Raw genomic sequence first — 24,089 nt, forward strand, 5'->3', positions numbered from 1 at the left:
GGAATTTTCGAGGTTAGTGATCAAAGTATTATTATTAACCCGTATAAAACGTATATGTAATCTAAATAGTCAAATTTGTATATATTGCTTCATATAATTACTCACCTTTCGCTGGGAATCACAGGGTTGAATCTGCACTGCCACCTGGTGGATATAAAAATCACCCCGGAGCCCCAGACATTAAATTTCAATGACATTTATCATCCCCCTCCTCTAAGATTCCAAGAATGACTGAATGGATGGAAATGCTATTTTTCCTGACCTTGCTTGGCGGTTGTAAATCTATAGTACGAAAATGAAATTAGTGCATAATAAATAGTATGCCTATAGAATATTTTATTTCTCCTTAAAGTCGCAACAGCTATCAAGCCCGAAGGTATTTTGGACACCACCAAATGAAAATGACTTCATAAGTAGCAGACTGACACCTGGCGACTCTCCCTCCCCGCCTTCTGTCTGCATATAGTGAAGGTTAGAGACGTAATGTGTTGCTCATAGGATCAAACTTCCGAAGTCTGTCTCCGTGATCTGGATTCTAAATCGAGGTATAAAACCCAAAAGGCAAAGAAACACCTGTAAAAAGTATCGTTATCGCAGAAAAGCGACACGTCTTTTCTACATTTTTTCCAGGTTTAGCGAATGTATTCGATACTGGAGGAATTTTATTCAACGATATAAGAAATGTTGTCGTGACTCATGCGCGTGTAGTAATGGATAAATAGACAATTGACGGTCAAAAACCGCAAAGCAAACGCACTTCATCTGAAAAGGCTAGGTGGATGGGATTTTTTTTTGCTGTCTAGTGATATTGAAGGCATTTTCTTTGGAATATTAAATGGGATTTAATCCTGAATGGTGACAAAGATATAATTTCCAAGAGTTTTTGGAGAGCCTGCACCTGTACACCTGTGAAGAGTCGTTCGCACGGTAAGACGCCTCTGTTTTTCGTATATGATATAATATCGTGTTTTGCAAATAATAAATCGCTAATGGCAATGACATCGTTATAATATTGTTCAGGACTAATAGTATGGTACATCGTTTCGATTAATCAAAATTTCCTATTTACTTTTCAAAATGAATAGAATGAATCACAATTTGGCATTTTCTTTAATATTTGGGGGATTATTTGAAACATATTGTGAAAATGTGTTGTGAACGTGAAGCCCGTTCGCTGAATGTTGTGATATCGTAAGATTAATGCTTTTCAGTTATTATTTCAAGCTATATTTTAATTGCAAAATCAATATGCTGTTTTGTAAATCAATTTCATAACTATTTGTCGAAATAAGTATTCAGACACCACTATCGTTAATTGTTTGGTATTAAAATAGTACAGGGTTGACCTACAAATTGTGACAAATCAATATGGATGTGACGTGAAAGTCTTTTGTTAAAGTAGTGTAGTTATTGATCTAAAATATTTTCTCCATAATTTTAGAGAAGGATTCTGCCACTCACCTGCCAATGCAATTATGTTTAACTGCACGGTCTGCTGGACCAATTCATCTCACCCAGACATAAGCTAAATGGTACAGATTTAACAAAGCCTATAATTGGGGCATTTAGCATTTTCGCTGAGAACGTTTTATGGAAATCTTTTATCAAGACATCAGGTTACAAACAGAATCTAGCTTTGTGGTTTTAATGAACCTACTATTTACGCCACAGATGTCAGCTTTCCACTCTGACATAATGAAAAGCTGTAACGTTGTCAAGAGACACAACATTTTTGCCTCCACTAAGGGTTAGTCTTTTACCGTGTCTGTATATGGAGTTAGACTAATTGTCTGCATACCAGTCTGTGAGTTGTCACGCCACAGCAAGTTCTCTAATGACGTTTGAAAATAAATGGACCCGATCAACACATTTGGTTGTATCAAATGAGGTGTTGCGTTCCATCGAGGCTTCACCTCTTCTGCTTCAGTGCCATTATGTGATGCGTACCTCTCCACATTTCTCTGCACGCAGGCTAAATATACGAAACGGGTTTCCTAAAATTGATTTATTACCCACAGTAAAAATTTGGCTCGGAATCCTACTCCTTTCTCCTCTTCTTATAGTGACCTATAACTTTTCATCTTGAGTAAAACAAAGAGGCTTTAGTGCAAGTGACAGCGAGTACACCGAAGTGACGACTTTTGTATCTGAGGACTGATGGCGGCGTCTGCACCTTCTTCTGGCGGCGATTCCGATCCCAACACGACTAATTTACGACCACCATCCACAAGTAGGTCCATCATAGATAAAACGCTTATACACTCTGATGCTCTGATGTTGCTTACTCTGTGTGCAATACCATTTATTATTTTAATAAATAATAAAAGAAAAATAAATCGTAAGTGCTTCTTATCCAACAAATCACCACAGCAATGTATGTGCAGTGAAACTCCTCTTGATAGATAAACCGGCTTGTCAAATCTGCTGAAAAACAGTTAAAAAATTATTGTTCGAACACTATCACCGCTGATAAACATTAATCTGATAAATAATAATTATGTAATCATTTCTTTTTAATATTGCAAGCATCATTGTATACTATATTTTATAATTATTCATCAATGACGTTTTTTAACAATTATTATTATTATTATTCATGTCGAGTTTTGTCCTAGTAATTACTTTCATCATCGTAATTGTAGACTAATAAGCAAGTGGACGAGGGAATGAAATACGTCCATTTTAATGCTAAGTGTAAGGTTCCAAGTGTAATTACGTGAAAGCAGCGCTAATTATTGGTGCATTGAATTGGCCCTAATGGCGTTTGTTCTCCGTTGACTTATTGTAACGTCTGCAGAACGGGGCAAAATCTGCAGGCTGTTATGTCTCGGAAATTTTCACAATCAACTCCTCGAGAAAAAAACTGGTCCAGGGCATGATATACGTGTAATAAACAATGATGTATGCGTGAGACGCTTATTAAATGCAGTTTTTACCGACAAATAAATATTATCGTATCCTACATATTTAATATTTATACGATACATCTTGTACCAATATTAACATTCTGAGATAAAACGATAAATAATACGGATTTTAGAGGAAGGGTCTGAAGGCAAGATAATAAAATTAGACACAATGCCGATGAGATTTCTGTTTTTTATTGCAATATTGTTTCCCAGGGTTGCGATCTTTGGCGATTTTTTTTTTTTTTTTTTGGGGGGGGGGGGTTCCATTATGTTTCTGCCATGCTTTATCTCGTGCTCAATGACCTGAGGCTGAAAGGAGTGTCGGTGTCGCAGCACGTTGCTATCACTGTCTCTGAACTCGCTCTAACATGAAATGTCACGTTGCTACATCGGATAACGTTACAAGTAGGCTAATACAAACTGGATATTAATGACATGCAAAGGCCCACATTAAGCTTGAGATCCAGAGACTAAAGATCGGAATATACAGACCTATATGTTTAACGACTACTTCAATGAAATGTGTAGCACTTATATGCCGATACCAATGGCCACCATACTGAGGTATTTTCCACCCAATTTGATTGCCGAATTTAAGTCCAAATCCTTATTTTACGGGGGCTCACTGAAACACGTGTTTCTATTAGATAGCCTGTCAGATATTTAAATTTTAAATATATTTTATATTAATTAAATATCAATCAAATAATGGCAAATCGGATCCACATATTATTAGAAATCGACTGTTAAATTCAGGGAATCAAAATTCTGACATAATTATTACAATGACAACGACAACAAAACAACAATAATTATAATAGTAATAATAATAATAATAATAATTTTCCACTTCATTAGGCTCGAATGTTTCTATTTTATATGCTGACATTACCGTCCTGAATCAAAATAAAAACAGATGCAAATGTGAATTCATTATATTTCCGTTTTTCGAAATAATTGTATTGCAGCCTATGACGCTTGGTGCGGAGTTGCACATGGATGTACAAGGAAACTCGGGATGAAGATTTGTGGTAAGTTCCAGATCACTTTCATTGTGTCGTCATTCGGACTTTTCATTGGCGCATGTTAAGAACAAATCAAAACACTTTATTTTAAGCCACTATTCTGTTTCATGTGGGATGGAATAATGAATGGGTATAACAGTTATGCGGCGGCACTCTTTATCAGACAATAATGTAATAATACCTAGGTTTCTGTACACTGTGTGCTACTTGAATATTCAGTTTATGTTAGTATATGAGAATGAATAAAACAATACACACATTTGAACAATAGGTCGATCCACAGTAAATAAACATCTTTCATTGATGTCGTTTGATTCCTTCACTGAATGCTTTCGTCCATTGTTAATCATACGAAATGATGTAGCCAACTCTTGGTTTTTCCCAAATATCAGATTATGAAATGCAAAAGACACCCAATATGACGCACGGTTTCATCTTTCCGTAATGCATTAACTACAGGAGATGATTATTTCAATAAAACCAGGAATATTTTCTCTGAAGTGTCGGATTCTGGCTTGGCCATTTTTTTCCACTATAGGCGCGCATTTCCCTCTCGAAACAGAAATAGGGCCCCGGTCCAGGTGATGATGACGACGACAATGATGATGATGATGATGATGATGACGATGATAATGATGAATATGATTGAAGTTGCTGTGTTGCTTATAAGAATTATGATGAACTGCATTACATAAATTGCAATTTAATCTGGATGGGAAACTGAAAATAATTTAGTGGACTATATTTATAACAGGATCATAGATTGAATTATTTGATAGAAATAGGAACAATTTGTTCCCAATTTCTTTAACCAAACGTGTATATTGGAGCTTCCCAAAAACATATTAATCTATTTGTTTATTTTAATTAACTTTTTTGTTTCCGTACGCCATTCTACATTATTTCAAGCTACAGGGTATGCCTACAAGAGACGTTGCCATTGAAATATTTATATTTACTAGAATGAAATGCTTATGATTGGATCTATTAAAATAAGCAAATAAACATTTGCCAGCAAATACGTCATGCACATATAACTTAAAGCCGATTTGTTTGACTCGGTCTTAATTTTGTAAGGACACGATACATCCGCCCTCTAGTGGCAAAAAAACTATTTTTCTGAGTCTAAACGACTGCATTTTACGTGTTACAGTGGTGAAAGCGCAGAAAGATACATACATACGTGCGAAAGGACCATTTTACTCATATATTTTGTTCACACTATTCCCCAGTTATGTTTCATCGAATAAACAGAAAAACAATGACTGCTGGCTTATTCCGTTTTAGTCAATTGCGCCGTTAATATGACTACAATTTAATCACAAATGCATATGCCTGTACTGATTGAAAACAAGGATGTTTCTTGTATTTTACGCGATTCAGTTTGATGCATTTGGAACGGAATAGAAGCGGAGTGATAAGAAGGCATTTCTTTTATATGCTGCCTGGCATCCCAGCAGGTCTGAGTGAAATCCTTGTGTTCGGCGCTCATTTCGTGACCATATTGTTTGCAGCAGTAGAATAATGTTCCTCGCTCCCACATGCTTTTGCAGATTTGTATTCATAGGCCCTTATCGGCCAGAAAATGGCTCCGGGGAATAATAAAAAGATTAAGGAGAAACTTATTAAATGGCAATTCATCAGGCTCCTGTTTTTCTGAGATAGCGGGAAGGGTGCAGGGGTGTTACGAAACAGGTTGAAGGTCTCAATCTCCTATGATGTACACGCATGGATCGCACTACCGACGAGGGTCATTAATGAAATGTTGTTAATATGTCAACAATAACAATACTAGTAATAATTAAATAATAATAAAAATAAACTATGGTAAATGTGTAATTTTTCAAATGCATGGAAATATTTTTATTTGATTCAGATGCGCCGTCTCTCGATCGAAATTGTTCAAATGTTTGACTTTTTTCATTTCAATTTGACATTAATTTAACTTGTTTAAAATGCTCCATGAAATATTAAACATGACATTCTATTGTGTTTTACATTTCAGATCATTTTTGTATTTTAGAGTATGCTAGACCCTTAAAAAACTACACGCCCTGTCTTCTCAAATACAAAAAGCCGGAACTGTTTTTCTGTGGTATTGTGTTAGAAATGTAGATGACAGGATTTAATGAACAATTTTCTTCCTTTTTCACCGAAGCCCAGAGACAGATAGGGCTCTTATAATAGGTGTCCTTATTTTCAATTTCTTTCATGAATAGCCTCCGCAACGCTTGAGTGCGTTTAACCATGTGTTTATCGTCCCCCTGCTTAAGGATCCTGTGTGCCCGGGGAAGGAGTTCAGGGGACGTGTGCACGTTTTGTATTGTCATAATAATAATAATCACACACAGTTATTACTAACTAAAATAGTGTTATTTAATTACCTCATGTTGATTTTTATTCATGTAGCATCACAAATGTAGGATAATTATAGGTAAAACAACAAAAACCTCATCTGACTCTATGACTGGTAGGGACTAATGTTTTAGCTTAGTTGTTTTAGGCGTTTTTTAACGTTTCATATGAATATGAGTGGACAAAATAACTCGAAAAATATTTCACATACATGAATTCCCGATGTCTGCTCTTTAAATTCTGCATACAAGTAGGCCTATCAGTAGCATTAACACACTGTACTCTTCCCGAAGCCTGCTCAACAATGTAAAAATGTCTGACCGCTACGCTAAATTAAATAATGAGCGTATTTGTTTTTGCATGACTGACTTTTCGTGCTGATGTCATCGTGGGTTCAGTCTACTCACCGCTATATATAAGGGCTTCCACCAAACAAAATCGGGCCCTCCTCCCAGTAATTAAGCAGACCGGTATATTGAAAGAGAAGCAACGTATATGTTTTGCCTAAAAATCCAATTAACAAAAACAAAACCGTTATAATAATGATAGGAAACGGTAATCTCCCCTCTCGGACTTCTTCTGTCTTGTGCAACAATCTAGGTTTCCTTCAGAAGAACAACAACCTGGAAGAGAGAACTAGGATCGCAAGTTCCTTCAAAGAAAGCCAGTCTTCCAAGAACGTTCTGTCTAGTGAAAACAGTAGTAGAGACTCCAGGTTTAGGCGCGACGAAACTGATTTTTCTAATCTCTTTGCTAGAGGTAAGTGAATTTATTGAAATCAGAGTATGTAGTATGCAGTGTACTCAATGCACGACTTGTCGAAACAAACTGCCGTGTGTTAAACAGAATTACTCGTTCTGCGGTGCTGAATTTGGGAATTAAACGTCACAGCTCTGAGACTTTAAATGTTATACCACGTGGTTTTGTTATAAGATAAACATTTCATTAACTTTCTGCTGAAGATAGCATTTCCCGAGTCTCTCGCTAAAATATACGAATAGCTAAAAGTCATAAGGCAAATGAATAACTTTAGATGTTTCTTTTGTGTTGCCATGTTTTCCGGTTCTTTTTTATTTAAATTCAGAATTCCAGTTATAGTTGGTATCCATCCATCCAATTATCCGGCCATGTCGTAACTGATAAGCACTTTACTCCTGTAGCACATAAAGAGATTGAAATGATCCCCTCTTAATTTCCCATAGTTTGATTGCTTGTTTAATGTCTGCGTACAGTAGCCCAGTGACAGATTGGTGTTCAGGGTATCCGCTGCCAGTGCCCCGTGTCTACTGCTATGAGCTCCTGGCTTCCCACTACATGTGCTGTATAAATGAGTATGGAAGAGGGATGCATAGATGGACTAAATACTTTTTGAAGTACTTCATTTACCTCCGGCCACCCTGTACTGCTAAACTGTTGGAGGGTAGATGGATTGATGGATGGATGCCATGTGTATAGTGAAATTAACTGAAATTCATACATAAGGGTTATTCTCCGTGGAAGGTTGGGAGGGGTACATAATATTAACTGCAGTCCTATTGCACGTGCTTTGCCTTCAGGTGAAGTTATTGAAATAAATGAATACTTGTTACTTCTTTATGGCCAGAATGTAAGAACAACCTGTTTCTTCACTCTTCAATTTAAAGATTTGTTGCCTGGAAAAAATGGAGAGGAGCCAACCATGCAGTTCTTGCTGGAGGTTGTCGACATTCTCACGAACTATGTGAGGAAGACCTTCGACAGATCTACTAAAGTCCTCGACTTCCACCATCCACACCAGCTGCTTGAAGGCATCGAGGGCTTCAACCTAGAGCTCTCTGACCAGCCCGAATCTCTAGAGCAGATCCTAGTGGACTGCAGAGACACCTTGAAGTACGGTGTGAGAACAGGTAGTGTGAACCAGATTTACCCAGTGACTTAACAAGTCCGTCTATACTGTTCGTTAGTAGCATTCATTTTGGTCTATCCTGACTGCCCTTTCATTGTTTACAAGGAGTGGCCTCTAGAGAGTCACTGGTGCCCCAAGGGTCCAATCAAAGCACAAAGGGTAGAAAATGGCGTAATAACTCAAAATCAAACGAGACAGAAATGTCCAATGAAGTGCGTTTTGAGTAGTGAACTGTGGGGAATAATGCATACTCCTTGAATTTTTGGGGTATCTATGTCTATATATATATTAAGTATTGTACTGTATCCATACAATACATAAATGGAGTAATAGCTCTAAAAGTAAAAGATACAGATATGTCCAATGAAGTGCACTTAGAACAGTGGACTATAGGGGTCAGTGCACCCCTTGGATTTTTGGGTTATCTGTGTCTATATTTATTTGTTTATTTTTATTCTGTATCCATACAATGTGCAAAGGGATAATACATAAATGGTGTAATAGCTTTAAAACTAAACGAGACAGACATGTCCAATCAAGTGTGCTTTGAAAAGTGGACAATACATACTTGTACACTGTGGGGGACAAAAGGACACTTCATTGCATATGTCCATCTTGTAGTCTAGTCTTAGAACCATTATAATAGTTACTATATTATATATTATTATATATTAATATAATAATGTACTGCCCCTTGCACATTGATGCAGTGACTGGGAAGTGGTAAGCAAATGGGATGTGTACACGTAAACATTCAACAAAGAAATCACCTGTATTCATAGCTATTAACAAGATTTTGCAGAAATAGCAAAGTGGCTCCACTTACAAAAATAATCGTTGTGCATTGTTGTCTAAGCACTGGAAAGAGCCCTCTATAGGACAGTGCAATGGGGTGTGACCTCACCTGGCCCCGTCTTCTGGGGGGGTAACTAAAAAGGGAAACTTGATAAGATAATGATAGGCTAAATAATTATGTTATAAATTTTTTTCATTGATTGTATGCAGCCACTTGAATTTTGAATACATTTTTTAGGGCTGCAACAGTACACATACCGGTCATGTACTGTTCGGTACATCATTTTCGATTTGGTACGCACTACGAAACGAATGAATAGCCTACATTTACTGACATGGACAGAAGCTAAATTCAGAAGTAGATGTTAAGCACGGACATAATCGGCAGTTTGGGAATATTTTGGTTACCCAATGAATTATACCAGCACTGGAGAGAGAGTAGACCAAGACTATATCTCGGTTGTGTTATGCTGAACTAGTATATGTTCCTGAAAACACAAGCAGACATGCCAACTCATTTGAAACAACTTCATCCGAATGTGCGTACAACTGGTGCAAGGCAGAAACAGCCCATGCAAATTAGTCTCCCTGTGACATTTATTATGGCGCTTTTACCAGGGAATTAAGACCAGGCTGAAATATAAATGTAGGGGTTATCGCCTTGCCGCAGATGTATGGCCATACTCCTTAGTATGGAGCATGCAATTTACTTCATTATGATTGTTATAATGTTATAGTTTTTCTAATTGTGCTTGTGCTCGCAGTTTTTAATAGGCCTAACAAATAATTTCAAAACAAATTCTGTTTTCCCAGCTGTACTGAAATTGCCATGAACCCTGAACCCAAAACAGAGGTTGGCACCGAACTGAGTTTAGTGTACGGTTGCACTCCTACTTAATATATACTGAAAATACACTTAACCTAATAAATTCAATGTTAGTCATGTGATCTCATAGCCTAGGCTAATGTAACCCATGTGGCCATTCTGTCATTTGACACTGTAGCTAGTTCAGAAAGGTCACATTGTAGACTGTCACTGATCGGTAGGTTATTACGCTTCATTACAGTAGCATCTGTATTTCAATGACCAAGCAGTAGCAGTGCTTGCTTTTGTAAAAAGATTTTAAAGCCAGAAAACTGAATGTTGAATATGAGGGTAACTTCAGCGTGGTTTGTAAGTAGTAATTTTACTATTACAAAACCTATTGATCAGTTCAAGAGATCTTATTTTGATAGAAAAAGATGCAGGTAAACTATCTATATCTCTAATTCAGTTTATGTTTGAACAACACAGAATATTTTTATTGTCCAAAAACAAAAGTGTTCAAGGATCTTTTAAAAACAGGAGCATTTTATGTTAATTTAACCCTTTCTTGAGCCCCGGAGGTATAAAACCTTTGATAATTCTACCAGTATAGATATTAATGGGAAAACGTAACAAAACTGAAATATCTTCTGGATCTGAAACAAAAATGTCTCAGATTTTTATTTTCTTACAGAGTGATGTGTATTACTCTGAATTTCTTTTCTGCTTTGCACTACTTAAATTAGCCAATTAATGTGTTATATAGGCTACAGAATTGGACTCTGACAAATGGTTGAGATGCCTGAAAAAATAACCTTTAAAATGATGTTTGAGTGTAAAAGCTATTCCCTTGATACGGCTGATCTCAGTGGCAGTTTAATGAAGCCTTGTTAATTTTAGTGACAGCTGTTTACTCCGTATTGCACTAAACTAACCGTAGCCTCAGGAAATTTCAAAATGATTTATGAGCTGTTTGGAGATGCAGACACAAAAGTCATTTTGTTACCACTGTGTAGTACCTGCACACAGACTATTATATGGAAAATAAAATATTTCTAAAATGGTATCGAGGGATATAATTTTAATTAACGTGTTTATTGTGCTGAATATGACTTATATTTGATATGCTTCTCAAGGAATGTATTAGTTTCTGTTTAAATAACTGTTCAAATATCATTTATTAGTCAACTAATATGTCCGTCTGCTTTGATAAACTTAACAATGTTGATTTTTTTTTGTCCAGGTCATCCCAGGTTTTTCAATCAGCTGTCCTCAGGGCTCGACATCATTGGCTTAGCTGGAGAATGGCTCACTTCCACAGCAAACACAAACATGTAAGTTCACTTCAGACTGAGATGCAGTAGAAGATAGTTGTGCAGACCTCTTACTTTGTGCCAAATATCAGTGTTAGTGGGTTATGCAAACTGCGGCTTTAAATGTAACATTTCCCACTTGGTGCATTGGACCTTAATATAGATCTAGCATCTCAGCAGGAGCATTCAGTCCTTGCTATTATTAAAGCAATGGTCAGAGGGAGGGTCTGACATGATCGAGTCTGACATGGCTGATCTCTGCAGGAGCTGTAATCATGCGTTGACTACCAGGCTATAAATGCTGTAGCTGTTCTGACTCTTTTTGGGGGTAAAGCCGAAAAAAACATCAGCACTTTCCCTGTCAGATAACCAGACTACGTGGTAGAAGCTGAGCTACTACATGCTACACTGAAAATAAAATTTGGTTAAGCCTGAAATATATTAATACAATACATTATCTTCAGGAATCTCTCTTGGTCTGTTCGCCTATAGCTTGTAAGAAAAAATATTTTCTCGATAGCGGACTCAGTACTGGAGATGGCACTGCAAGTTTTATTGTAAGCACTTGCTTGAAAAACATCATAGCCCTGCAGGCAGATTAAATTGTATATTGATCAGAATTGGCAGTTACACCAGGTCTGAATGTGTTTTATGTGATGCTTATGTAATGTCAGTTAAAAAAATATGAAATGAACACATAAGGTTCTAGAAAGGTCTTAATTATATGTGGTATTAACATTTAATAAACTTAGATCCTACTTTGCAGGTATTTATTTGAAATAAGGAATCAGAAGCGAATGAGTACTTACATGTTGAACCAAAATTTGACTTGTCCTAGATTCAGGTTATCACTCTGTTGGCTTTTGTTCATTGTTTGCTGGTATCTGCTGATAAGCCAGCTGTGACCACTGCGTCACCTCTCTGACCCCCAGTGGCAGTGAGGCATGATGGAGAACCAAACTTACGCACCACAACACAAAAATCGGGTATCGATTTTCCATCGATAGCCTTGCATATTTTCTTCGGAAGGGCAGGAATAGGAGAGTCAGTCTCCTAGACATCATAGCTGACGTATAACAACACGCGGTCGCAGACGTGATTGTGGTTTCTGTTTGAAGGGTGTCCAGTAGAGTGTCTCACCTTTAAAATCCATTCATTCTTCACTGTGATATCAACATTACAGAGTAAGAGGCAAGAACATTCATTGCTTTCATTTGTTAAAATATTGACCAAAGACTGGCCTTTAAAGAGATCAATTATAACTTTAAAGGGCAAGCACCCAACTTAAAGAAAGCCATTCCAGAGTCTGGCTACTGCTTTTTATCACCAGTTCCGATGATTTACCTTTATTTATACCACTGATTTGAGGTGTGAACATGTCTCTAGAGCCTTTTTCCCTGTAGAGATAATGCAAAGCTCATGGGCTTTTGGTCAGATAAAGGAATGGCGGTATTTACTCAACATGGCAGCACTAGATGTATTGTACCAGAGAGCTGACTACAGCGTCATTTGCAGTGACTAATGATGAAATGATCAATATTATAATTACTCTTGACGTTTATTGACTGTCACCTAGTATACTAATGAAACTGTCCCCAGAGGTTATCCACAGAATAATTTCACATGAATAATCACAGATTTTTTTTTTTCCTTTGAGATTATTCAATAGTTTTTAATTATTTCTGTCCTTGTTCTGTTTGTCCGTCAGCTCGTGCACAGAAATCTGTTGTGTAACTAGCCGTGTTACACTTGGCTTGTGTCTCCGTTAGTGGAAGCAGCCATCTAACCAGACACTGATGAACAGGCCTGGAATGCCAACAAGTTTCCATCCCAATGGCCAGTAGAGATGTCCTGGGAAATATCTTAACTTAATATCATTGCTGTTAAAGCAAGTATGAGTGAAATTGAGTGTAAGCAAACATACCTTGGGAGATTCTAACTAGGCAGCTGTCTGGAATGGGCAGTATTTTTCATGAACCAAAACGTAGCTCCATTGTTTTACTTTTCAGAATGGATGGTTTTGTCAGGCCTACGACTGAGCGAGAGCCCATGGCTTCTGCCTTTCCAATTTGTTGCCTCTGTGTGTCTTGCTACTGGCTCTCTGCTGTCCATTACTGGCCCAGGAAATTTATTCTGAGCTAAATCGCCTCTTATCTCACCAGACCATAAGCTTCCATTTTTGTTCCTGCCATTTCCTGCCCAGCAAAATGGCTCTGTTTATTTTGACAGATAGCAATCAAAGAATTGTGCTGTTTAATTAAAAATCTTGCTGACCGATAGAATTATTCAAATGCATTATAGCTCGCTCATTTAAAGCCAGTATTTAATTAGAGAACCATAAAGCCAGTATATCAGTTATAAACATATTACCAAAAAGAACATTCTGTCCAGAAGAATTCTCAAAAGCCTGGTTTGAATGTAATATACAAAATACTATTAATGACCTGTCTAGGTGGAATTTGTTATTTATTCTGGAATAGTGCACCATTTTATGTGTCACCAAGGGGAAATAGCTAGTAAAATACTACTGGAAAAAAGACTCATTTTATTTTAGCTTGTCCCTTGCTTACCTCCATTGACAAGTATGGTAAGGCTCCATGGAGAGGGAACGGCCCATATTTGTGGTTAGTTTCAGATGACTGAATCCATAGGTTGATAATAGGGCTAATAGAACATGTAAAAATAGATGTTAACAGCCCCAGTCAGAAGAGAAACAGTCCTATTTATATAACTTCCCCCTCTCAATTTGGCGTCTTTGTGCTTCCAGTACTCCTTCTTAGTGGCATATATGTAATGGATTTTGCCCCAGTGCTGCACTACAGTCTTTCCGTTTGAGCTGTAACAAATAGCTGCCTTAATACAACTTGACAGAGCTCTTATTGAAAACTGGCTCCATTGAAAAGAGAGTGGCGGTACTTTCAAACCTCCAAATTGCTTTTCTCAAGAAGCCAGTAAATAGTAAAAGTAAATACACCTACAAAATGAATTTCCTTCAGCCTGCCTACGTATTGTAGACCAACGGTGAGGTCTGTGCAACTTGACCTTTCATCATTTTGAGGTGCACATGAATTAAAACATTCATGCCCACTTTAACAGCAAGGTAAGAGTTGGTATATACTTCCATAATGTGATCTGACTCAGCCAAACCATGTTTTCTACCCAAGGTTCACATACGAGATTGCCCCAGTGTTTGTGCTCATGGAACAGCTGGCCCTTAAGAAGATGAGAGAGATTGTTGGCTGGCCAGGTGGAGAAGGAGATGGAATATTCTCCCCAGGTATGCTTTATACCACCTCTGTTCCCCCTGTTCTTTTGCTCTGGACCCTAGGGCATGGATTCCTAAACTTTTCAGCTCACAACCCCCAAAACAAAATTGCCAGAGACATGCAACCCCCACTATTCGGTTAAAGCATGCAAACATTAACAGTCACATGCACTAATATGCAGAGGTGGAATGTTCAGGTCCAGAAAGTACATATTCAGGCCAAGATTTTGTTTTGAGCCAACCAGCTAAGTACTCTGTGACTTTTCATATTCAGCTGGTTGATTGAAACAAAATCTTGGTCTGGATTTGTAGTGTCTGGACCTGGATTTTCTACCTCAGCTAATGGGTCTTTTCATACATGAACACATTTCGTTGATATCGCAATGTGGGACCCATACTGGTTCACGGTACATGGCACATAAATGGTCTAGGATTCTGCTCCACTACCAAGGCTTTAGTTGTGTTTTAGTTAGGTTGCTATGTTGTGACTTGTCAGGTGTAGAACTTGCTATCTTTATCTGACAAATTATCGAGCTAGCATTACTGGCCGTTATTTCTAAGTGACACAAGGCGGTAGCTTTACTGGAGGCATGCTTTAACAACGATTAACAACGAAACTATAGCAACACTGCATGAAAATATTGAGTCTTATGTTCAGCACTAATAACTGGCTAGCTGTGATGATGACCACACCCACATTGCTAGCAGATAAGGGCACATCACCATGGACATGTATGCATGTCCAATAAACAGTGTGAGTAAAGAAGGGCCCAGTGTTATATTTCACAGTTACACTGCAGTCAGGGGATTTTCATAAACCATAAATTGAAAACTAAACAAATACCTCAGATTTTTAGATTGAAGAACATAAGAAATTTACAAACGAGAGGAGGCCAGTCGGCCCCATCAAGCTTATTTGGGGAGAACTTAACTAATAGCTCAGAGTTGTTAAAATCTTATCTAGCTCTGATTTAAAGGAACCCAGGGTTTCAGCTTGCGCTACACTAGCAGGAAGACTATTCCATATCCAAATACATTATGTGTAAAGAAGTGCTTCCTCAAATTCATTTTAAAATGTTCTCTCGTTAATTTCCACTTATGGCCACGAGTTCTAGTATTTAAACTAATATTGAAAAAGCATCCCGACCAGTTAGAATCTTATATACTTGGATCATGTCTCCCCTTAGTCTCCTTTGCTTGAGGTTGAACAGATTCAGCTCAGCTAACCTCTCCTCATAAGACATTCCTCTAAGACCAGGAATCATTCTCGTCACCCTATGTTGCACCCTTTCCAAGGTAGCAATGTCCTTTTTAAGGTATGGTGGCCAAACCTGCACACAATATTCTAGGTGGGGTCTTACCAAGGAATTATATAATCTTAGCATCACCTCCTTTGACTTAAACTCCACACACCTAACATCCTATTGGCCTTTTTTATTGCTGCCCCACACTGGCGAGAGTGAACATGAACATACACACCAAGATCTTTTTCGCAATCAGCTACCTTTATTTCCGTGGAACCCATAAAAATATCTGTACTTTACATTTCTGCTCCCTTCATGGATTACCTTACATTTATCTATGTTAAATTTCATCTGCCAGGTATCAGCCCAGTTGCTAATTAAATCCTGATCCCATTGTAGCCTCTCTGCTGCTAGATCAGTATCTGCTACAATACCCACCTTGGTGTCGTCTGCAAATTTAACCAGTTTACTGTACGTATTGGTGTCAGTATCATTAATGTAAATTATGAACAACAGCGGTCCTAAAATTGAACCCTGCGGTACCCCACTATGAATGCAGGACCACTGTGACATTGTGCCTCTAATAACTGCAGGTTGCTTCCTGTCTGTTAACCAGTTTTCGATCCAAGCTGCTACAGTTCCTAAAATCCCTGTAACCTTGAGCTTAAGCAAGAGCCGTTTCTGGGCGACAACATCAAAGGCCTTCTGGAAATCTAAGTAGATCATATCGTAGGCCTTTTTGTGATCAATGTCTCTTGTAGCTTCCTCAAGTAAATTAGTTAAATAGGATCTACCACTCCTAAATCCATGTTGGCTATCCCTCAGAATGTTATTTGAATCCAGGTAATCTATCATTTTCACTTGGATTATAGCTTCCATAGCTAGTAATGTTTTAAATAATTTATAAATGATTTGTCAAAAACAAAGGTCTCAAACACACTGCATCTATAGTAATTATTAATTTCATTGTAATATGACTGTATCTTCTGAGCACATTTAAAATTAATCCTGGAACCAAAGAATATGCATAAAACAGTAAGAAGTTCCTTTAATTTTTTTTTAATGAAACACTCACACAGTGTCGCTAAAGATAAAATGCATGCTCAACTATATAACACTACTTATGATATCTATGATGATTGGAACTCTTAACACCACAACAACGTGTCATGTGCATTTTATGTGCTACATGTGCACCATGGGGTCTCATTGTAAAGGGTCACATCATTTTTACAACTACCTAGCTGGTAGCTACTGTCAGGAAAGCATAACATTATTGGTTTAAAATATGTTCCAATAACTTAATTTAAGCATGTAGATAACAATGTGTAGCTAAGGTGGTGTGCAACTTAGCGGGTTAAAACTCCAGTGTCTTTGCTGGTTTGATTCTGGTTTGATTCTGCTCCCAGTAGATGAATCACAGCACCATTAGACCCTTGGGGGATGGACCAGGGACAGTCATGGAACATGGTCAGGTGTTACACAGACTTTTAACATACTTTAAAACAAACATCAAATCAAGACGTGAATTTTGCTCTTACCCTGTTGCATTTAAAGACACTATTTTCTTGGAGTGTAAGGGCTGTTAAAAGTCCATTCAACAACTAACCTAGGCTTGGTATTACGAGAGTAATGGTACAGTTTTCCCAATTTTTAGTATATCTCAGTTTTTGGACCACGGTAACAATACGGTTTCAGTATCTTTATATTTAAGAAGAAAATAAAAACATGTCAGTCTTTAATTAAACAATGAACTCTTGATTTTTCCATGTGACAACTCTCCTTTCAGGGAAATGGCAGCATGACTGACTAGACCTACTTTGTGTCTTTATTCATGCTGTATGAAATCAAGGAGAGAAAGACATTACAATTTTAAGTGCTTCTTAACTTTCATAACCTGTAGGTGCTTCGTCTATTTTACTTTAAATTAACTGTACATAATATGTACAGTCCCATCACAGGCAATGTTAAATAGATTTTTGGATGAAAAGATTGTAGCGAGTGGTCAAGTGATTTTAATAAAAAAGATGACAGCTCTTTTAATTATGGTTTAATACTAGCGGCAGCACAGACAAGGAAGCCAACAGTTTACATGACACTCACGGTTACACAGTAACAAAACACACGCATTCCACAGCACTTTCTATTAACATGAACGAATACACATATTACTTTACACCACTTGAAGGTAAGCACAGTGCTGTATAGATCATGCCAGCTGCTGACCAACCCCACGGCGTCACATTATGTCAAGTGGGTGGGATCCCCACGCATGCAATTTTGTTTTGCTGAAACAACATCAATTACGTTTGAAGTATGCAGCAAACCTGGAGCCCTAGTTTTTGAGATGTATTTTTTTGGGAAAAAACACCATCTTACATTAGTGCCAATACGTATAGGAAAATGAGAGGCGTATCGTAATGCCGTGGTTCATGTGTCGGGGGGGCATACCGAACGGTTCGGAAATGTACTGTTACTGTTACACCCACGCTTGATATGCTGTGGAAGCCCTGGACTTGGGTTTCCCAACCTTTTGATTTCCGTGGACTAGTTTATGTTAATAAAATTTCGCAGTCATGTGGAATACTGGCAGTGGGCCATAACTATCCAGTAGGTTCATAATGCTGACAAGTGGCCCAGAAGGGTAATATTGGAAGATACTGTAATGTCAAAAATACCTTATTTTGCTAAAGAAAGAATTTGACAAGAATGTGTTGTGTAGCCTGTTTGTATCACTGCCTAATGTCTTTATGTTACTGTACAGGAGGTGCCATATCTAACATGTACAGCGTGATGGTAGCGCGCTACAAGTACTTCCCCGAAGTCAAAACTAAAGGAATGGCAGTGGCTCCCAGACTAGTGCTCTTCACCTCAGAGAATGTATGTGTCCTGCTCTTAAACCATCCATATGCATCATCTCGATCACTTCAGTCTTGTTGTCGATACTGGGGTTTAAAAAGTACTGAGTACTGAGTGAGTCAGTCTTGTTGTTCATTCACCCTGGGGTTTAAAAAGTATTGAGCATTGAGTGAACGTCCCAACTGTTTAGATTCTTTCTATTATACATTGACTATTTTTTTAACACTTAAAAAAGGTTCAGCAAAATTGTACCACTGATGCAGTTTTTAAAAAGTAGAATAAGAATGATTTTCTTTCTGATGTGTGAAGACTGCTTGTTTTAGATTTGTCTGAGGTGAAGTTTTTCTCTATTGCAGAGTCATTACTCAATAAAAAAATCGGGTGCAGCTCTAGGCTTTGGAGTCGAAAATGTCATCTTGTTGAAGTGTGATGAGAGGTGTGTGAAACCACATCTTTTTACTCTATGCTGTATGTAACTGACTGTCTTTCCCAATTGTCAACAGTTCCCTTCATCCTTCTCTGTGATTTTCTTTCAGGGGAAGAGTCATTCCAGCTGACTTAGAGGCCAAGATTATTGATGTTAAACAAAAGGTGAATTCCTGTAGACTATCTCTAACGATTAGCGTGCCCTTGATTTCAGTGAATGTGAAGTATCAGATCAGGGTGCTGGAATAGTACTGAGCTTTAAAGCCAAGCTGTCAGACCACATTACAAGCTTTACTGGTGGTCAGCGCCCAAGTCCATTTAGACACACTTGACCCAAGAACATCAGCCTAATGTTTGGAGTGCAGCAGTCAATGAAGCAGTGTGATGTGTCGTGCTCTTTCCTTGTAGGGCTACGTCCCACTCTTTGTCAACGCTACAGCTGGAACAACTGTGTATGGAGCATTTGACCCCATCAACGAAATTGCGGATCTCTGTGAAAAATACAACATCTGGCTCCACGTGGATGTAATTGATTTTAATAACACAGGACCTGTACAAACCCATTTTCTCCCACTGTTAGGAGAGATGTGGAGCTTTCCTGAGTTTCACACTGTGTTTGAATAGGGAGCCTGGGGAGGCAGTCTACTGATGTCCAGGAAGCACCGGCACAAGCTGAGCGGCATTGAGAGGTATGAAGCATTCACAATAATGGGCAAGCTTATAAGGGAATCGCCATGGCAACAATTACTGTGATGTTGCTGTTGTTACAGGGCCAATTCAGTCACCTGGAATCCACACAAGATGATGGGTGTGCCATTGCAGTGCTCTGCCATCTTGGTCAGAGAAGTGGTAAGCAGCTCGAATGCATGCAGTAGGTATTGCTGAGTTTCAAGTTGGGTCAGCGCAGAGATCCTGCTGGTGCTCTTACACTGCAGTCGGTCCTTGCAGGGTCTACTCCAGGGGTGCAACCAGATGTGTGCTGGGTACCTCTTCCAGCAAGATAAGCAGTATGATGTCACCTATGACACTGGTGACAAAGCCATCCAGTGTGGTCGACATGTGGACATCTTCAAGTTTTGGCTGATGTGGAAGGCAAAGGTGGGGTTGCTAGCAGACCTTTGGGGTTCACAGGCTCTAAAATGTTTGTATACACATAAACATCATCACAGAACATCAGTGAAAAATCACTCGATACTCCTGATCATGGTTTTGTTCATTATAAATTTTGCCTCTAAATATTGCTGACCACTTTTGACTAGTTTTAATATGTTATAAGGCATAATTCTCTTCCTCTAGGGAACAATAGGATTTGAGCAACACATCAACAAGTGCTTGGAGCTCTCTGAGTATCTCTACACCAAAATAAAGAACCGAGAGGGATATGAGATGGTGTTCCAGGGAGAGGTAAGTCATTCCCTTTATTTTTCTATTTCCATTTTGCTCTGCTCCCAAAGATAACAAACATGACCAATGCATTATCTTCATAAGGCGTCAGACTTGAGAAATATCTAATGAATATAAAGCAGATCCCATTAACTTGGGCAGCTAGTGTGCTATATCATTAATAACTTTGGATGGGGGGCAGCATAATGTGGGGAATCAAACTGGGGATGGGTGAAGGGGGGTCACGGAGGTGTCTGTGAAAGTCCTCCACAGAGATTTATCACCGTGAGAGACTCACGCTGTATATCTGTTTTCCCGTCGCTGTGATGCTGGTCACCCCACCTTCGTTAGACCCTACACTGAGCAATGATGAAGTATTGCCGCTTCAGCTGCCCACTCACTAAACCACTTCTTAGATCATCTCTCCCGATTCGACATCTCTTCCTTGACATCATCTCTTATTGACGCTGGCTACATGTGCTTGATGTGTCCTTAAAAACAATGATACCAGTGTTTCAGAAACTGCTTGCAATCTGAGTTTGAGCACATTGATTAAAAGTAGGGATCTTTCTCTGCTTACAGTTACACATACACACTGTCAGAAAAAAAGAGATCAATTTGTACCTTTGCTTGTCACCTTGCTTGTCGATACCCTCAAGGGGTTGCCAGTTGTACCCTAACTGTAGGTAAATGTACCTTTTAGTCGAATTTAAGGTACAGAAATGGACACTGAGGAACATCCCCAAGATATAAACAATGTTAATGTCCCCCCAAAAGTACAAAAATGCTCCTCATAGTCTATTTTTGTTTCTTAAAAGGTACATTTACCCTTGAAGGTATAGCTCCAGTGACAAGCAAAGGTACACATTGGTACTCTTTTTTCTGATATATTCCAAACATAATCCTGCAATATCAAGGCCATTTATTTAGTTATGAGTCCATTTGATCAGTCATGCAAGTTGCCACACAGAAGACTTAGAACTTGACTGTGTCCATGTGTGGTTCTCCATACAGCCACAGCACACAAACGTCTGCTTCTGGTACATTCCGCCCAGCCTGAGAGGAATCCCCGATAGTGAGGAGAGGTTGGAGAGACTGCACAAGGTACCATTTGCCCTTGTGAGGACGTGGATATCTGGCTAGGAGATTAAGACTCGGTTTTTTTCAGAGTTCAAAATGACACCTGTGTCTCTTTCCCTTTAGGTGGCACCTAAGATCAAAGCAAGGATGATGGAGACAGGGAGCACCATGGTGGGCTACCAGCCTCAAGGGGACAAAGTCAACTTTTTCCGCATGGTCATCTCTAACCATGCCGCCACCAAGTCCGACATCGACTTCCTGATCGATGAGATTGAACGACTGGGGCAGGACCTCTAGGAGCTTTGCCCTGGAAATGGCCACCTTCCTCTTTTTGTAACAGCTTCACCGTGAGCTGAAGGAACCTAGGGTCGCGATTCTAAGTGCTGCCATTATCCTACACGATCCCATATTCTTTTCAAAGGTAAAAATCCATAATATACAGTGCGTTCTGTCTCATGTGTTTTCTAGTCTGTTCTGTCCCTTAGTGAGCCTATAGATATAACTGTCGTATTTGAGAATTTGTTGAATGTGGGAATTGGACCCATACACTGGAATGGCTCAACGAGTCGATCTGAGTGACCACTTCATCTGTGAGGTGTGTGAACGCACATGAGGCCCTGATATGATATATACTAATATAATGGAATATATGTTATAATATATTGACTATTGGTGCTTTTTGCCGTACATATAACTACCAAATCAGATGCACCACCTTAGATGTTTTTCCCCTTTAGGTGTGAAGTAGTGGGGAACACGTGAACAGTCATCGTGACGGGTACTGTATTCTATTGCTGTTTCCAGAGATAATTGAATTTTTGTGTAGATTGTGTATAGTACTGTTATATTGCCTTTGTGAGAAAAACATAAATGTCATAGTTTTACAATGAGATGTTTAAATAATAATTACAGTAAAAGGAACATATACTGTACATATATAATTGAATATCGCTTTATTTATATTAAGAGATAAGCAGTGTTAAAAATCTAGTATTTTCTTCCATTTGTAATGTATTGTATCTTTGTTTATGTTAAAAATCATTCTATAAAGAAAAAGTAACATTTAACATATTTTAGCGTATTTGTGAGCCAAAGAAAAAACAATTTGTGACAGTTGCATATGTATGTCCTTAAAGTAACAAATATATAGATATTACAAAATTATATGATATCTATTAGAAATATAATTTAATGCTCTAAACCTTAGTGCAATCTGTAGGTTATGTAGGTGTGATATATGTTGTGTATCACATTGACTGAGTACTTCAGTCATCCAATATGCTAAACTGACTTCCTTACTTAGTAACAAGCACAATGCTTAGCAAATGTGGGCTCTATCATTCTGGGGAAAAAAAAGATGCTCATGTGTGATGAATATGAAGTTTACCGCAAAACCTGTTTGTGAAAATTGTTTTTGGGTGACTAATCAGTTCAGATCTATGTTCACACTAACAAAACAATACTGATGCTGATTTTGTTTTTTGGATTTGAATACGTACATTGTAACCACTGATATTTTCCGAAGAAATATGAACTTTCCGAAACACTGCTGGTTGAACACTTTGTTTTGGAAACTGACAGACTGAAGGCAGGCCCTTTACTATCTGATCACATTTGTAATGTTCATCATGATGAAAACCACTGCATTTACAGCACCAATAAAATGTCTTTAAAATCCCGGCGCTTCATCGCTCATTGTAGGGTATCTGTGATGTGCCACTACTGTTTTACAAGTCCAGTTAGTCTATCATCATGCTATTTCCTGTCCTGTAGGATGGGGAGCAGACGACTGCTTGGTATCTGGGTCTGCATCCCTCCGCAGCCCTAAACTGATTAGCTTTTACAAAGAAATTCAACACCATAATGTTCTATTTGTGTAAAACACAATAACAATGAAAAATAGATTGCAATTGAAAAAAAAACCCTTTTAAAAATGCAGGTCTATATATTTTCTGTGTTCATTGACTTAAATGTTGAATAAAATAAGTTCATTTCAATGCAAATTCATCTGGGTTTGTTTAGATTAGTACTGATAAATACCTTAGGAGGACAAACCTAGATGTTGTGCTTTCTCTGTCTTTATGCAATCACCATCGCAAGCCCAGATTTTGTTGATTTTGTTCATTTATATTGTAGACCGAGCAGAGAGGGATACAGATGCTGGCCCAGATTGATTCAAATGACAGGGGGCGGTGTGCTCAATTTTGTGTGATCGGCTTGGTTAGCCATGGAAAGCAGCCATGCTTTAGGGATAATTTATACCAGAAAACAAAAGACCCCCATTGCTCTTGGTCTTCCACTGAAGAAAGACTAACCCCCTCCTGGAAGTCTGTGTCTCCCCAGTCTGTGTCTACAAACACCATTGTGACTCAGCATTTACCAGTCACATCATGTTAAAGCAGTTACTGTTTTTCGCAACTTAATGTAGTGACTCTTGTTTTGTGAATGCATCTAAACAATGGTACAGGAGACAGTTTGATTATATTTAAATGCTGTATAAAGGTCTATTTATTGGAGCAATGAATGAACTCATTAAATATTGAGGTGGGGGGAGGACGTCACCCCCGTCCTCCCCAGTTCCAAGCCCCTGCATCTAAAGAGGACATGCATAGTGATCCGGAGTTTTACAAGCAGCTTATAACACCTATTATTGTAATCGACTGATGGATTTACTATTGGTAAAAGAAACCAGATGGCAGGTACTGCATAGTGCCTCTATGTTTTATATAATGCATCCAGCAGTAT

General features: G+C 38.3%; 1 protein-coding gene across 2 annotated transcripts; it reads left to right on the forward strand.

Annotated features, from left to right (window-relative positions):
• The first annotated feature begins 237 nt into the window (after positions 1–237).
• Positions 238–23,023, forward strand: LOC125751298 (glutamate decarboxylase 1). Of its 2 annotated transcripts, XM_049029944.1 has the most exons (17): positions 238–927; positions 2,064–2,230; positions 3,878–3,940; positions 6,890–7,048; positions 7,933–8,175; positions 11,018–11,108; positions 14,252–14,364; positions 18,361–18,476; positions 18,812–18,891; positions 18,992–19,046; positions 19,290–19,406; positions 19,506–19,570; positions 19,652–19,730; positions 19,830–19,979; positions 20,178–20,285; positions 21,279–21,368; positions 21,468–23,023. In XM_049029944.1, the coding sequence occupies exons 2-17, from the start codon at positions 2,158–2,160 to the stop codon at positions 21,639–21,641; spliced, it is 1,776 nt and encodes a 591-aa protein (XP_048885901.1). In that variant the 5' UTR covers positions 238–927; positions 2,064–2,157; the 3' UTR covers positions 21,642–23,023. The 2 variants fall into 2 exon arrangements, with proteins under 2 accessions (XP_048885901.1, XP_048885909.1); XM_049029952.1 differs by lacking the exon at positions 2,064–2,230.
• Positions 23,024–24,089: the final 1,066 nt, after the last annotated feature.

This window comes from Brienomyrus brachyistius, chromosome 1 (assembly GCF_023856365.1).
Source record: "Brienomyrus brachyistius isolate T26 chromosome 1, BBRACH_0.4, whole genome shotgun sequence".
In the NCBI taxonomy this organism is placed as follows: Eukaryota; Metazoa; Chordata; class Actinopteri; order Osteoglossiformes; family Mormyridae; genus Brienomyrus; species Brienomyrus brachyistius.